We start from the raw sequence: 16,794 nt of genomic DNA, 5'->3' as shown, positions 1-16,794 counted from the left end.
TTTCCAACCTTCTGAATCAGAGCAAACGTCCACTCAGCTCCTTCAGACTAGCCAGAAGCAATTAGCAAATACCAGTTGAAGCTGCGCATCAGCTGAGCTCATTGTACAAAGTACCTTTCCCTGCAACGCTGGTAAAAACGTTATTAAAGGGTTAATAACAGAGGAGCGACGTTGTGGGGACTTCCTGAAGACGGAGTTTCAGAAAGAGCAGGAGTTTCTTAAAGAGACAGGGGCCCAATTTCAAGGCATTTAATTACAAAGTCAAATTTCTTTCAAGTCATATTTGATGTATGCAGTACTTTTGCAACAACTGTGAAGGCAACAGTTACTTGATTGTGCTACAAAATAACACTATGTGCCTGGAAAACACTTTAAGAAATGAGTTAGCCAAAAGTTCAATTTAAACTGTAAACAGGAATGTGTTTTTTAAAGATCTTGAACCCTGGTTTAGATTATAAATTCAGTAGAAAAGTAATATGCACTATTTTACTTTTGCTTGAACACTTATGGCAAAGCTAGACTACTACACCTTGTCAGATTTTCAGTCTCCCAAACGGCTTTACGTCTCGCAAGGCTGCGTTACGCAACTGGAGCACAAAGGAGCCTTTATGTTGCCTCGTTCTGCACAGAAAGAGTGAGAAGAAGAAGAAGAAGGAGGGAAAAAAAGCGAGAACACTCGAGCAGTTTCAATAAAAACACTTTAATAGAGAAACAATTAAAAAAAGAAAAGAAAACCTTTAAAACACAGCCTAAATCAGTTCTCGTAACAACCACCAGTTGAAATGAATATTCATTACTTTGAACCCACGAGGGAGAAACCGATGGGGACTGGAAAGCAGGGAGGAACAGGTGTGCCATTGATTCACTGCAGCGGGGGGAGAACAGAGGCGGGTCAACGGATAACAGGAGAAGACGGCGCTTATAGGAGGCTGAACACAGAGCTCTCTGCTGGCCAGGCAAAGGTTGCTCCCTAACCTTTTCTCTCTCTCTTTTTTTCTGTTTTTTTAAATTGTGAGCCACTCACACACACACACACACACACACACTTTACAGCTGGTTCCACATCGAGGACATGCCATGAAATGTGGTGTAATGTTGGGAGCTTTCAAATCCAACTCCATCGTGTTAACGAGGTACACACAGAGCAAAGAATCGAAATATCAGAAACCAGGAAACAAAAAAAAAAATTGCTAACAAAATCCCTTTAAAATGTCTTTGGCTCAATCTCTTCTGTCTTAATAAATAGAACTGTAGCTTTAAAAAAAAAAAAAAAAAAAAAAAAAAGCGGTGAAATATTAGTATTGCACAACTTTAGAGATTAGCCAACGATTTTAAAACAAAAGAGAATAAAAATAAAAAAAACCGGGCTCCCTGGGAGCAACCTCAGCTTTAGCCCTTCAAACTGCAGGAGGAGGAACAAAAAGGAAGGAGGGGAAACATATACAACCATTCAATTTTTTTTTTTTTGATCGACACATTAGTAAAAGTAACAGTTTTATGTATAATGTCACAAGTTATTTGTACACGTCAAATAAAAATACCAAAAATTTAACTCTGCAGGTTGAAAACAAAAGCGTGTTTTTTTTTTTTTTTTTTCCTTTACCGTTTTTCATCCAGAAATCATTACAAACCTATAGAAACGGGGAATCAAAACCCAACAAGGTCATCGCAACATGCAATAAAAGAAGCAAAAAAAAACAAAAACAGACTAAACATTGAAGAATGAATCCAGGTGTTGATTGTTGTACAGCTGTGGTGAGAAAACATGACAGGACGAATCCAGCACTTAAAAAAAAATACATATTGTACAGTAAATTAGGTCGTCTTAAAAAGGCGCAACGGAAATTCTCCTCTCCTAAACAAGCCGGGCAGCTTCTTAAAAAAAAAAAAAAAGAAGAGAAAAACGAAAAGAAAAACCTACAAAGTTACAAGATGATGCAACTACCGTTTCTAGATTTTCTCTTTATTTTTTCTGAATTTGCATAATTAAAAAGGGCGTGCCTCTTCATTGATCAGCTTCTACAAAATCGAGGCGCTTCCCAAAGTTCTCGTTTGTAAATACATACAAAATGTATATTTACAAGTACGTGTTTATCTGCTAAATTAAAAAAATAAAATAAAAAATGATCAGAATCGTGTCATTTAAAATGTCAAAACTTGAAAAGAAAAGGACACGGAGCTCAACATTTAAAACATCTTCGTTTCTGGCTGTAAGGCTTTTTTTTTTTTTAATTTTTTTTTTTAAAAGAAAAGAAATACATCAGAGACTAACTGCAACAGTATAAAGCCACGATTACCAGTGAAGAGATTTCTTAAGTTGATCAGTTTGCAGGAAAAGCAGCGACTCAAAATTCGAAATAAACTCGAAAACTTCCCCTACGGTGTGGTTTCTCTAGAGCGAGCAAGAAGAAAGATCAAAGTAGTTTTCAGAAGAGCGATGGATCAGCTGCTGGAGCAGCGGTTCACAAATCCGATTAAATCAAAGAAGTGGGCCGTCTCTGTTTTATTGATGTTTTTGTAAATCATGACTTCCATAACATCACCATTCCTGCTCAATTATGCAGATCTTAATAAACATACCAACAGTCAAAGGTTTTTGAACAAACTTCTTCAGTCTCGCCACCTCTCTTTTTGTGTGTGTGTGTGTGTGTGTGTGTGTGTGTGTAGGGGATATAAATTTTTGTATTGCAGTGAAATAAAACTCAAACTTGGAAAGCATATTTCTTCCTTAAAACAACACAGAATCTTCTAATGGAACAACAACTTAAAATGACCTTCTGGAAACAAAATTAAAAGAATCTGCTAAACGAAGCTGTTCTCGTTGCTCAGGGTCACATTTGGTATAATTAAAAAATGTTTTGTTTTTTTTCATTTTTAAGCAATGTAAAAGGTAAAAACTGCCCTCATCAATTAGGCAGTTGCCGATATTAAAGTAATTGACATTTTAAAGAAGTTCTGGTTTAAAAATGCTAAGATGTTCCATTATATCGCTCTTAAAGCATAAAGACCTTTTAATAAGTGCTCTACCATGGCAGGTAGTTCAACTCATTAAGCAGGTAATATCAATGTATTCACAGCAGGGGGGGAAAAGTATAAAATGGTGGAAAAAAACATTATGCCTGTAAGAATCAATACAAATAATATGATTTATAAATATTCACTGTAACAGCAGTAGAAACTGCTGCTTTTCTGTTAAAAATATAAATAATTAGATCATATTGTATATTTCTATGTTGAATTTAATGATGCACTAAAACCACTGCATAACGGCCCACGCCTGTTTTAAGAATTGCCTAAATATTTTACAGCAATAATTTTGCTTTTAAAAAAATCAATAGCTGGCATTAATTTTAGAAATGTTTTGTTTATAAAACTTGTAGCCAAAAAAACTCAGCCAGTGGAGCCACTAGCTTAAGTTTAGTTTAGAAAGAAATGAAACTGCTAGCTGAAGTTTAGCCAGTAGTAAAACTGCTAGCTGAAGTTTAGCCAGTAGTAAAACTGCTAGCTGCAACAGTGAACATAGAGCCAGTAGTAAAACTGCTAGCTGAAGTTTTAGCTAGTAGTAAAACTGCTAGCTGAAGTTTTAGCTAGTAGTAAAACTGCTAGCTGCAACAGTGAACATATAGCCAGAAGTGAAACTGCTAGCTGAAGTTTTAGCTAGTAGTAAAACTGCTAGCTGAAGTTTTAGCTAGTAGTAAAACTGCTAGCTGAAGTTTTAGCTAGTAGTAAAACTGCTAGCTGCAACAGTGAACATATAGCCAGAAGTGAAACTGCTAGCTGAAGTTTTAGCTAGTAGTAAAACTTTAGCTAGCAGTGTTGTGTTTATTTAACATTTGTTGTGAAATAAACAAAGATAAAATATGTAACTAGGAGTTTTATGATTTCTGAAGTAGCTGTATTTTTACATTTTATTTTTTAAAAATTGAAGCAATGAATAAAATTGAGACACGTTTGTAAAATGTTATCTACTTTTTCATAAGCAAAAAAATTAAATGCTACCAATTTTCTTCATGCCTTTAAGACCACCCCAAATCCAGACATTAAAAAAATCATGTACAAAATGTCAAACTGCGGTTAATGGCTGTGGCAGTGTCCTCGTTTTTCTTTTTTTGATGCGATATTTTCCGATTTTGTTTGCCATGGGTTTACTCCTCAAGTATTTTTTTTTTTTGGTTGTTGTTCAAAAACATCTGACTGGAAGTAATGATCCTACGATACACATTTTAATAACTCTCAGTTTACTTACACAGACCATCAGATTATTCCAAACCACGCAACACAAAATCCAAAGTGAAAGTTGAGCAAAAGCAGCGAAACGACTTTTACATTTAAAAGATTATTGTAAAGAAAAAAAACAAAACAAAAAAAGTCAAAGTAAATCGAAGCAGAGCAGTTCATGTTGTCGCCTAAAGAAACGTGTTTGCGGTTGAAGCCGACAGAGGAGGAATGAAAGCTGTCCCGACGTCTTCACGCTGTACTTCCCCCGGTGAGATCTCGGCGAAAAGTTTTTTTTTTTGTTTGTTTTTTTTTTTTTCTATAAATAATCACATTAATCACTAAATCACCAGATTATTTAAGTTAATGATGACTAAGAACTGAAAAGAAAAAAAACAAACAAAAACAAAACAAAACAAAAAAAAAACCCATAATGCAAATACTAATATGATTTTTTTTTTTGTGGAATACAGTTCAGTCTTTTATTTTCTTTTTCTGTACAGATTAGAGGAAAAATGTATCTACTTCTATACACTGTTCCTTTCGGTTTCACTCAGTCGACCACTTAGCTTTCATGCAATACAACAAACTGCAGTGGTGTGAACGGTCAGTGTTCACTATAAAACCAAATGGTTGTTAAAAAAAACAAAAACAAAAACAGGAGTTAGAAAAAAGAAGAACTAAAAATGCATTTAAAGAGGCCAACTGAAGCAGGAAAACTAAGCAGATAGCTAAATGGTCAAATAAGTCGGGGTTTTTTTTTTATTGATCTTTCATCTTATTTTATTTTTTTTGTATTTTTGTTTTCTAAGCATTACGTACATGTACAAGTGTAGATAATATAAGTATATATTCATATATACATAATGAGTATGTATATATATATACCAGTAATGCATTTGCTATATATATACTGACTTTCTGCACAGATATGTCAGGAGAGAAAAGAACCAGGAGTTAAAATAAAAGAGAAAAGAAACAAAAAAGAAAAATCTAAAATCTACTATTACAAACAATTCTTTAAAATGCACTTTCCACTATTTCTTTTTTTTTTTTTTTTTAGAAATTTTACAAAACTTTTACAATTTTTTTGTCTTTTCTTTTTTTTTTTTTTTTTTGTTTCGCTTCACTTACTACGCGAGAGAGTCGGCTCTCATTTAAAGTAAGAATAATAACCATTGCTACCGTTTGAGCTTCCGATGCTCAGCTCCTGGAGGAGGGACAGCGGGTCGCTGTTCTTCTTCACCTGCTCGGGTCGAACGGCTCTCGGTTTGGGAGGCGCTCGGAGGGCGCTCGCGTACGACATGGTGGGCGGCTTTACTAAACTGGGAGCCCCCTGGGTGGGCTCCGTCGGAGGCTGTGGTGGCGGCGGGGGCGGCGGTGGCGGCTGCTGCTGCTTCTTATTGGGCATTAGAGGGGGAAACTGGTGCTGAAGGGAGTTGAGGTTGTGTGGATGCGCCTGCTGCTGCTGCGCGCCGGCCGGTTCCGCCTTCACCTGCTCGTCCGTCTGACGGTGGACCTTTGAAGCTGCGGGAGGGAGAAGGTAAACAACAATGAAAACTTACGTTGCTAATGAAATCAATAACTAAAATCTATGACAACGAATCATGGTTATTTGTAGGTACAGAAAGGAGGAGTAAATTTATGGCAAAAGACTGACATATTGAGATGAATTTCAGGTTTTCTAGTCTGAAATTTAGGAAATTTCTGAGTTTCAAAAGTCAAAAATTTGTTGATTTTTTTTTTTTTTTTTGAATAGAAAATTTCAGATTTTAATCTCAATTTTAGACAATGTTTTTTCGTTTTGCAAATTTTTTGACTTTTCAAGCTCAGAAATAAAAACTTACATTGGTAACAAAATCAGGAACTCTTTTTTTAAATAATAAAATAGAGGAGTATGTTTATGCCAAAAAACAAAACTTTTGAGATGAATCTAAAATTTTCTAGATAAAAAAACTTGTGAGATTGAAAAGTAGAGAATTTGCTAGAATAAGTGCAGAAATTTACGAGGGAAAAAATATTTGAGATTTAAAAGAAAAAAAAAATTGCTACGAAAAATATTCTGAAATTTTTAGATTAATCCGAAAAATTTCTAGAAAAATAAATCTACAAAATGTTCAACTTTTGAAACTCAGAAAATTCCATGTTTTCCCCCCCAAATGTTTCAATTTTCAAACTCAGAAATTCCCAAGTTTTAAGTCCAGAAAATGTCAGAGATTAAGCTCAAGGTGAGTTTTGTTGGGGGGAAAATTTCCTGCTTTTTGTCTCTCCATCTACACGCTGCTGTACAAATCACTAAACCTGGACTGTAACGATTCAAGTGCCGCCATTTTTTACATTCTCCCAACAAATTTATGGGTAAATTATCTGCTTTGAGGCTTTGTTAAATTATATTTTACTATTTAGCACCTTCCCCATCTCTCGGGCCTTCTGGTTCTGCAACCCCAAAACCAGAACAAACATTGAGAAGCAGCATTCAGCTTCTATGCTCCTCTAATCTGGAGCAAACTTCCAGAAAACTGCAAATCTGATGGAACACTGAGTTAAATCAGGACTAAGAACCCACCTCCATATTTGTCTATAATTGTTAGCACAGAATCTGGCACGTTATGCATGTACAAAAAAACCCACATTTTGTCTAACAGGGACATGTACATGCTGATCAAGAAGAGCAGCGATGTGGAAAAATAAATAAAAAATATCAATTTTATATATTTTTTTTCAAACTTGAGTCTGAAAGTTAAGAATAATATAAAAGACCGTTTTTACTAATGCCTCAGATTAAATGTACTTTTAATATCCTGTGAAATGTTATATCTAATCTGTTTTTAGGCTTTAATTTTTTTTTTAAACATCAAATGAGAGATTAAGCAATAAAATGTTTTCTAATTTAAAAAATAAAAGGAGCTGAATTGTTCTTTACTAGCATTTTCTCTTTCATGTGTTTCATTTCCTAGCTTAAGTAGCTATAATAGCAACTTTTATTCAACTAAAATAATTGTTTACAGCAGCCCTACACACACGCGCGCACACACACACACGCCCACCTAGAAGCTCACGATGCTGAACTAGTTTGCTAGCTCCATTGCATGGAATGTTCTGGAATGGACCAGGACCCCCGCCGTTGCTGGGCCAGAGGTGGTCGTGGGGGGGGTAGGTGTAGGAGCCGTGCGGTTGCTGTGGGTGATCCTGGGGCTCGGGATGACAGGGGTGGGCTGGAGATGATTCATCCGGGTAGCTGGAGGAGATGCGGCGCTGATAGAGGGGCCGGCCTGGACCTCTCGGTTCATACTGCGAGGGAACAGAAGGATGGAGGAGCAGGAAGGTTACATTTATCTGCCTGGACTCGGCTTCAACACGACACTGACGGGAGATTTCTTCTAGAAACCACAGAGATTCAGCTTATTTATAGAGAGGAAGAAACAGATACATAACGTGTATAGATGCACCGATCCTGTATTAATATCTGTATTGGTCCTGATATTCTAAAAAAAAAAAAAAAAAAAAAAAAATTCTAGATTGGATATCAGTGTCAATGTGCCCGTTCCATTTGGCTGCTTCTATTCAGTCAGATTCTATACTTTGTTGTCTGAATGACGTCATGATTTATTATTTATTTTACATCATATATAGAATTCCTAAAATTACTTTCTGAAAAATTTGAAAGGTTTGTTGTAGTTTACTTTTACATTTGACCAAGGTTGTCAAGCTTTTAGTTTATTTAATTTTAATTTGGCTGTTTTACTCCTAATTGCTCTGACTAAAAAAAAAAAAATTAAGTTGTGTTATTTTTTTGTGTTTCACCATTGTTTTAAGTGTGGTGCACTGATGCAGAATTATCAAATAAAAGAGTAATTCAGTACATTTATGTCTCTGTTTAAAACAAAAAGAAACATTTTAAGTCGATTCAGGACTGTTTGTATCGTATCAGATCGGTCTGAGCTGATACTAAACCTCCGATATCTGGATCTGTATCGGAGGTGAAAAAAGTGAATTGTTGCATTTCTAAGAGAAACAAAACACAGAAAGGAAATTATTACAGCAACAGTAATCAAAAAAGGAATCGTTTTCCTTTTGCGCCTCAAATATGTAGTAATAAAAGAAAGTAAAAAAAACAAAAAACAAAGGATGAGTGTAAATTGAAGACAGAGAAGGACGCTTCCTGTTTTTGGTATAATAGTGAAGCTAAATTCTAAAACTTGGAACGACAATTTATTCAAGGTTTTCAGTAAACTTGAACAAGTCCAAGAACAAAGATTTGCTGGAGCAGAGTTTGCTCTCCTCTTTTTTTAAGCTTTTTAAAAAGGTTCAGGGTTTCTTCGGGTATCACAAACACAAAACCTTTCAAGACCTTAAAAAAAACAATATGAATGAAATTGAAGAACTACATCATGACGGAAATTAGACTTATATTAGGAGAAATAATGATGTAATTTTTCTCTCATATAATAAACAGCAATTATAACATGCTCGGAGATGTGGCTGTTTTGTTTTAATATGTCTGTGTTATAAAAAAAGAAGAAACATTTTAAGTCAATTGAGTCCGGCTTTTCTGAATTGGAATCGACCGTAACTAAACCTCAGACATCGGAAGGGGGAAGAAAAAAGAAGTGGATCGGTGCAAAATGACAAACGAAGCAGGCGTACCTCGTCTACGCTGTGGAGGGCAGCGGCTGCTGATGTTCTAGGGGACAGAGGGTGGTAGGACTCGGAGTCCGGGCCTTGATTTTGTTGCTGTTGCTGTTGATGGTGTTGCTGCTGCTGCTGCTGCTGCTGTTGCTGCTGGTGGTGGAGTTGCATCAGCACCTGCTCCGGCCTGCTGGGGTGAGCCATCAGGGGCAGTCCGTACAGAAGGCTATGGCTCTGGTTCCCTAGGAGGTGGTTCTGCTGGGACACGGACGCCGCTCCGCCGTGGGACCACTGCGCTTCCTGCAGGAGATACTTCACGTTCGATGGTGGGGGGCTGCTGCCGCCGGACTGCGCTGGCGGCTGATTCGGGTAGCTACCGGCATTGTACAGGGTGTTCCCTGGGTGCTGCTGCTGCTGCTGCAGAGCCGGGTTATTGAGAAGGTTTTCGTTGAGGAGGTTCCGGCCGCTTTCGTGGGAGTACAGTCCTGCGGGGAAGGGGCCAGCGTGATTGGACAGGGGGGCTAAGGAGGACGAGGGCTCACCGGAGGCACGGGTCTGGGACTGTCGATACTGGAGCAGGCGGGACTGAGGCGGCGGCTGCAATTCGGTCGCTTCCCGTGGTTCTGGCTGTTCCTGGGGGGGCATTTCTCTCAAAAGGCCCGGGTACCTTAAAGCAACGTGACAGAAATACTTTATTTATTTATTTTTTAAATCGACTTCAGGATGGTGTCCAATCCAACAAAAACACAATATTTCAAATGACTAACACAAAAATAAAAAATAAAGAAAAGAAGAAAAAAAAAAAAAAAACACTTTTTAGACTAAGGCTAACCTGGAGCATGTTGGACCCGCGGTGGCAGAGGAAACGGCTTCGTCGTCCATATTGGCACTAAGCCCCCAGGTAGCAGCCCGGAGCAGCTGAGGGGGAAAGCGAGCCATGCCAGATTGAGCGAGGTGGGCGAGCTGCTGGGGCAGAGGAAAGGCAACACTGCCCTGGAGGAAGGGGCCTGCTGCTTCCCCCCACTGGCCCAGTCTGGCCGCCTGCTGCTGCTGCTGCTGGCTCAGGGCTTCTAAAGTCAGGGGACTCTGGAGGTCTGAAAGGTTAAAGAAATGTGGGATTGGTTAATGTCATTTGAAAAGCACTGACTCAATGAATTTCAATTATTTACTTATTTTGCATTTCAAAATAACAAATGAGTAAAAAGGCCGATCACATTTTACTCAAAACAAGGAATGAAACGATTAATCAAATTTTAAGTGATTGATTGTTGAAATAGTCAACTAATTTAGTAATCAATTAATCGTTAACTGGAGCATACAGGCATAAAAATAAGGCGGTTTGCTGGAAGAACGTCATACTGAGAGCAGTAATGAAGTCAAAACTGTACAAAAATATATACATTTGTATTTAAGATAAATAAAAAAAAACTTTGTCTGTAAATATGTTCTACCCAGAACTTCTCCAATGGCCTAGTTTTAGCTTCAACTTAGCTCCAGCTAACTAGCAAGCCAGCAGGTGTATATTTGCTGCTAGCCTCAAGTCACAGAACACAGTATGGAAGCGCACAGACATCAAATTTTGCATCTTACATTTCTTCAAATTCACGTAAGATATTTAAATGCCTTAATTTTACATGCATAAATTTGAGACTTAATACTTAAATGACTTGAAATCTAAGGTCAAATACCATCTTATTTTTCACTTCGACTGTTGCATCTATTTTGTTTTTGCCTGAGATTTGACCAAATCAGTCACATGGTGGTTTTTTTCAGCATTGGCACAAGCGTTTCACGTTTTCTCACTGAAATTAAAGGATTTTTTTTAACCCACCTAAACCGTCCACCAGACTTCCATCCTGTCCATCCTCCCCAAAGTTGCTGACCCTGTTGTGCTGTGGTAGGCCTGGGTGTTGCGACCCCTGGTGGCCCATGTGAGTCCTAATGGTGCCGCTCATCTCCTCGGCCCCCGAAGACTCCGCCCCGTCCACGGTGGGCGATTGCACGGATCGGTGAGCGGCCATGGAGCCGCTGAAGAAGGAAGCGTGGCTTCCACCAGTGAAGGCAGGACTGAGCTGTTGCTGCTGATTCTGTTGGGGCATCCCTGGATGTTGAGGCTGGCCGACCCGGTAGGGAAGTCTAGGAACGGGGTACTGCTGGGGGAAGGTTCTTCCGCTGGCGGGGTGTGGAGGAAAAGCTGGGCTGGGCGGTGCCAGGTGGTAGTTGAGGGATCTTTGGGTAGCTGAAGGGTCTTTTCGGTGAAGCAGAGCGTTCGGAAAGCCAACCAGACCCTCTGGTTGGGAATCTAAACTTCGACTTTGACCGGTGTCTAAATCTCCCTGCACAAAAACACACAAAAATGGACTTTAACGTAATCATAATAATAAAGGAGCCTTCATGAAACATAAATGCGCATTAATCGACTAACGGGTAAACCTGCCTGTTTTTCCCTTATGTCTGCGTTTTTCCTCTCTGGCGTCTGAAGACGGGTCTGTTCGGCCTTTGTGCAGCCGTCTACTTTACCTAGAAGTCACAACATAACCACCTTCAGTCAGCTCAAGTGTTTCTCGTTTACAGTTTATTTGTAGCTGCAGCTGATTGGCCAAAAGTTTAAGCACAAGAGAAGCAGACCGTTCCTGATGAGGTCGGCCTGCAGGTCCTTCTCTGGGCTGAGCTGGGCCAGTCCTAAAGGAGAGGGGTGGGCGACGCCGCTATAAGGGATGGGAGAGCCTCGGTTCTGCGGCTGAAGCAGGTTTAAGTTGTAGGCCATGGCTGCCGGGTGGCTCATGATGCGAGGGTCCACAGCAAAGCGGTTCTGGTAACCTGGCCAGGGCAACTAAGGACGACAAAACTAAATCACGGATCAAAGAGATTTTTCACAGGTGCACCGCACGCAGTGAGGGAGCAGATGACCAATTCAGGTTATTGGGGGAAACGTACCGACAGAGGCATGGGCATGACCACGTTTCCTCCGTACATAGCTGGTACGTAGAGGATGCTGGCTCCGGTGTGAGGGTCGATGCGCTGCACGGGGCTGGGCGACTTCCCTATGCCGGCCGGCGTGGCACCCAGAGGGGGCGTGAAGGCCCGGATGGGGTTTCCCATCAACACAGCAGGGCTGGATTGCACTAAAATGTGACAAAAGGAATACAAAAAAAAAAAAAAAAAACACACAAAAAAACAAAACACTTAAATGGACTTCCTTCAATGACAATGGCTATTTTTCAAACTACAAACTTTTCTAGAAGTAAATTAGTTAAGGTTTTCTGGTCAATTTAGTGCTTTAATAAAAATCTAAAGACAAAAATAATACAAATGTATGGTAGAGATTTCTGTCAAGATCAAACATTAAATGCAAAATCCACAAAAAACACAGACGGGATAAAATGGATGGATTAGAGAAAGGATCGATAGATGGAAATCAATTTTATCGATTGAACAATTACGATTTAATTTTTGGAAAATTGGGTTATTGTTTTCCACCAATGCACTCCTTTGGTTTCCATAGTTCAGAGTGATGTCAGCAAGCCTTTTGGCCGCCATCTTGTTTGACAAGCATGTTTACAGCTTATTTGGACTTTAAATTTAAATTTCTTAATTCCAAGAATAAAGTCATATGGCAATAAAGTTGAAACCATGCCAAATAAAGTTTTAACATTTCCAGAATAAAGTAATAAAATTAGGAAAATTAAGTAGTCATTCTAGTCATCAACTAGAACACAAAATTAAAAATTTAAATGAGGAATGTTATAAAACATAAAAAAATAAAATCCTATAACCTGGCCCTAATGCTCCATTGTGCAACTCATAGATGGGATAATAAAAGCCACAGTTTTAAAAATATTTTGTACCATTTTTTCTTATATATTTTGTGAGAACAAAGTAGATTAAAATTGGAAATCGGGTCTGGCTTGAAAAAATGGATTTTTAAGCCATATGGCCCAGGTCCAAATAGATGGAAGGACAGATGGAAAGTGGGACAGACGACATTTTCACGACGGAACAAGAAATGAAATTTGCTAATGCAAAGATTTTTGAAAAATTGTTTTCTAACTTCAACTTAATTTTCTTCCCCCACGGTTATGAGCAGTACCACCTTGACCTTCACATTTTATACCTTTTCACTGCAGAGGAAAAATGTAACCAGCATCATAGATGGAGTCAAATTTTAGACTTTCACAGATTGGTTTTTTTAAAAGTGCAGCTTGCTGACACAAACCTATTGTGCTTCCCTAGAAAGATTATTGTGTTGTTGGCTGCGTCGCTCTGATGGTGTCAACAGCCTCAGGCCTGTGTGTATCCATCTGGGCTGCTGCATCAGAGAGCCCATGCTGGGTTCATTTAGAGGGAAATAATCTAATTGCATGTTTGTTGCTTTTGACCATTTTCTTTGCCAATAAAAATGGCATGCGGGCAGGTACAAATCCCAAATAAACCTAAAGGGACTATTTATTACAAATATACACAGTTCAGTAATATTAACAACACACAGGTTTTTGATACTCACCATATCCATCAGGTGGGAGGTGCTCTGTGTGGTTCGACTGTTTCCCCTACAGGAAAGCAAAGCAATTAGTTATGAAACCACAGTTACTTTAGAACAGCAGGAAGGGGAATCAGTGGGATACGTAATATGACAGTAAAACAACACAGAAAAGCAGATTAGTTACCTTACAGTTCTGTGTGTCTAACCTTTGTGTAATAAAGAACGGTCACGATCTTTAAAAAGCCCGATCTGCCAATTCTGATTTTAGTTGATGCAGATTTTTTTTTTTTTTTTTTGTCTGAAAAGTTGCCAAATACAGAAACAAAGTTGCTACATTTTGCAACTGTTCAGTGACCATTGCTTAGAGCTTAGAGTAGCTGATTTTACGGTCTTTGTGGAGGCAGATAAGATCAGTGGATAAGACCGGTTTCACGTTCAAGTATCGGAAAATCACCCAAGACTGACGAAACCGATGCCAAGAAATGGGCCATCGGTGCACTCTTCCTCACAATTTCAACTTTATACAACCTGCCCACCATTTAAACAAAGATGTCAAAAGAAATCAGCTGGTATCACCATGATCGGCACCATCGACCGCTCAGAAACTCCAAAATATGATCTCCTAAAATGCACCACACTAAGCGCTTCCAGGTGGCCATGGTAACAGCGCTCTCCCATATTGACCCTTTGAGGGGTTTTTTTCTTTTTCCCTATTGTCATATTATAATCCTTGTTTTTTTCCACCATTACATCAGAGAAATTTTATAGTCTGTAAACTTGTCTACTGGCAATAAAATTAGCCATTTTTGGTAATGGTAAGGTGTTTAAAATGAAGTGAGAAAAAGAAAAGAAACCAACATGTTGGGACATCTTCAACTTTCATTCATTCAGTACGAGAGGGGAAGATTTTCAGGAGATAACAGGAAGTGAGAGCTGAATAAAAATCTTATTTTTTAGCTTTCTACATCTATCTCTGAGCATGCAGAATGCAGAAATCTTGAGAGGTTAAGGTAAGGACTTACCATGTTCTACAGGTGACATGAAATGCTAATATGAGAAGCTAACCACTAGTTTAATGCTTAAGTTTAATGTCCTATCTGTTTTACAGCAATAATACACAAAACCTGTTTTACAGCGACCATTTTTTATCATTATTATTTACATTTATATTATGATTAGGCCTGTTATGATAAATTCTCTTGGACGATAAATTGTCCCAGAATTTATTGCAATAAACCATAATAGTTATTGCAAGAACACATTGTCAAGGATCAATAAACTTTAAATTCTAACATTTAAACTGGAAGACATTTTGAATATTCAAAATAAATCAAGAAAACAACAGAAACAACAAATAAAATGAATTGTGAAAACTGTGTAAACAAAATTATCTTTCAAACAAAGGGGATATTTGAGACCAAAGCACTGAAGAGTTTTTTTTCCCCATTCAGTTTTCAGTAAAAAGAGAGAAAAGAAAAAAAAACTAAAAATCAAGACAATGAAAATTATTGAGTTTCTTTTTATTTATAATGCGATTAATTGATTTATTGCTCATTGTGGCAGGCCTAAGTGTGATGTGGTTTTTAAAATGAACAACTTACGAGAATTGCATTTTTTTATTTGAGATTTTTTTTTTTCCCCCACGTGAAATCCAAATCATTAAAATAAATATTCATTGGTGATAAAAACGAAAAAAAAAGTTCAGACAGGAAATTGGCCGCAAAATTCTAATACAACCAACACAAACAAAAGTTACAACCTGGTTCTTGAAACACTTTTAATATGAAACATTTTTAATATAATCACAAAAAGATGGACATTTTTAAAACTTTGTAGAATAACTTGTATTAAATTCGACACAATCTGAATGCTCTGGTTGTTAAATGTTCAAGGTGCGATGACAGAAAGCACCCACTCTGTAGTTTTCTCACAAGCAGCTCAGAGAGCTGTGAAGTGTGCAGCTCTAGGGAGGGAAGAGCGGAGCGGAAGTGTGTGTTTATCCCTAAAGCTGGCTGCCGGAGCCGGGGCTCATTAGGCCCAGTGGGTGATGGCAGCAGGTTGGCAGCTCTGCTGATTTCGTTAACCTTTACCTCAGGGCGGGCGGCGAGAGCAGACAGCCACACAAAGACGATTTAAACCCAGCGAAACAATCTAATAAGAGACCCTTGTGTGGAACACAACGCTGATTTCCAGTCTGATTTTTTATTTTATTTTTTCTTTATTCCTGGCTGGCAAATTGGTAATCATAAAATTGTTTCCTGTGGTGAAAATTACATGGACTTTTTAGCAGATTTGTAATTTGTTTCCCCACCTTCAGAAAGTGTAGAGAATTTCTCTTTTTCTATTTACAAGAAGTTGCATTATTATGGTAATTTCTTTGCTGATTTGCTAAAGGATAAAAATATGACCAAATATCTAACTGGTCCTACAATATTTTCCAGATTAAACTAGACATAAAATAAAACGTTTATTTATTTTTTTTTTCAGATTTTGATTTAAAATATCCAAAAACAAAATCAATTTATAAATCTGCCTTTTAGTTTGAGAGTCGGAGAAGAAAACCCAGCAGGGGCTCCTCTGCAGTTTTGCATAAAATTATGCAAAAGTGAAACAATAAAGCTGCACTGGTTAGAATTTCATTGATTCTCAAACTATTTTTTTTTTGGTAAAGGTTTGTTTATGCAAATTACAGTCAGTTCTGATGTGTTTTTAAGAATCACATTGGAAATATGTTTTGCCTTTAGCAGTTCTAAAATATTGATGTTAGAACCAGAGATGATGTTATTCTGCATGTTCAAGAAAACGTTGTGATACTTCTGAAGCTCTAAAATAAAAACACACTTTTATTCTTCACACAGCGGACATTTTAAAATGTCTTTAGCATCCAGTGGTATCAGTGTAATAACTCCATATAGAGAACATAGACGATTGCCTGTAACTCCAATATTTCTATGTTCTATGATAGCTTAAAGCTCAAAAGAATGTGCTGCTCTCAGTCTTCCTGTTATCTGATTAACATCTTGCTCTCTCTCCCAGTCTGGATAAACTGGAGGCAAGTCTCGATATTGATTCTTACATCCGACATCAGCTTAAAAACCTTCCTGATACTTAAATACAGGTTTTCTGTCAGTAACGACATCCACACCGAAGAGAATTGTTCACCTGGTAGGGGTTTGGTACGGTGCATTCAAGACCGGAAAAAGTTTCTGATAATTTGGTGTTTGCTAAAACTGAAAAATGTAGTAGACCACTCAACTTCCCACTAATTCTCTTCTAAATATATTAACGGAAAAACAAAAAAAAAACTGTCCTGTAACATTTACATATTTTAAAGTAAAACTAGACCTACTTTAAGTATAAAAGTACAACCAAAGCCTGATCCCTAGTAAATATCCAGTCCAATGTGTGTTAAAGTGAACTCTCCCTAAAGTTTTTGCTTCTGATGGCTGAGATCCTAAATCGCCGCT

The 16,794-nt window shown here is 38.0% G+C and overlaps 1 protein-coding gene across 2 annotated transcripts in view; it reads right to left on the bottom strand.

The window, feature by feature from the left end:
* Positions 1 to 684: 684 nt before the first annotated feature.
* The window catches only part of helz (helicase with zinc finger), a 62,513-nt gene continuing 46,403 nt past the window's right edge, over positions 685 to 16,794 (bottom strand). For both annotated transcript variants that reach the window (XM_032562545.1, XM_032562546.1), the window contains exons 25-33: positions 13,349 to 13,394; positions 11,782 to 11,969; positions 11,473 to 11,677; positions 11,282 to 11,364; positions 10,676 to 11,180; positions 9,677 to 9,938; positions 8,863 to 9,511; positions 7,263 to 7,506; positions 685 to 5,742 (exon numbers count right to left, since the gene is read on the bottom strand). In XM_032562545.1, coding sequence (XP_032418436.1) covers positions 5,369 to 5,742; positions 7,263 to 7,506; positions 8,863 to 9,511; positions 9,677 to 9,938; positions 10,676 to 11,180; positions 11,282 to 11,364; positions 11,473 to 11,677; positions 11,782 to 11,969; positions 13,349 to 13,394 — 2,556 coding nt within the window. In that variant the 3' untranslated portion in view covers positions 685 to 5,368. The remainder of the gene's footprint in view (positions 5,743 to 7,262; positions 7,507 to 8,862; positions 9,512 to 9,676; positions 9,939 to 10,675; positions 11,181 to 11,281; positions 11,365 to 11,472; positions 11,678 to 11,781; positions 11,970 to 13,348; positions 13,395 to 16,794) is intronic.

This window comes from Xiphophorus hellerii, chromosome 5 (assembly GCF_003331165.1).
Source record: "Xiphophorus hellerii strain 12219 chromosome 5, Xiphophorus_hellerii-4.1, whole genome shotgun sequence".
NCBI lineage: Eukaryota > Metazoa > Chordata > Actinopteri > Cyprinodontiformes > Poeciliidae > Xiphophorus > Xiphophorus hellerii.
The sequence above is the reverse complement of the archived record's forward strand: the minus strand, read 5'-3'. Positions and strand labels throughout refer to the sequence as shown.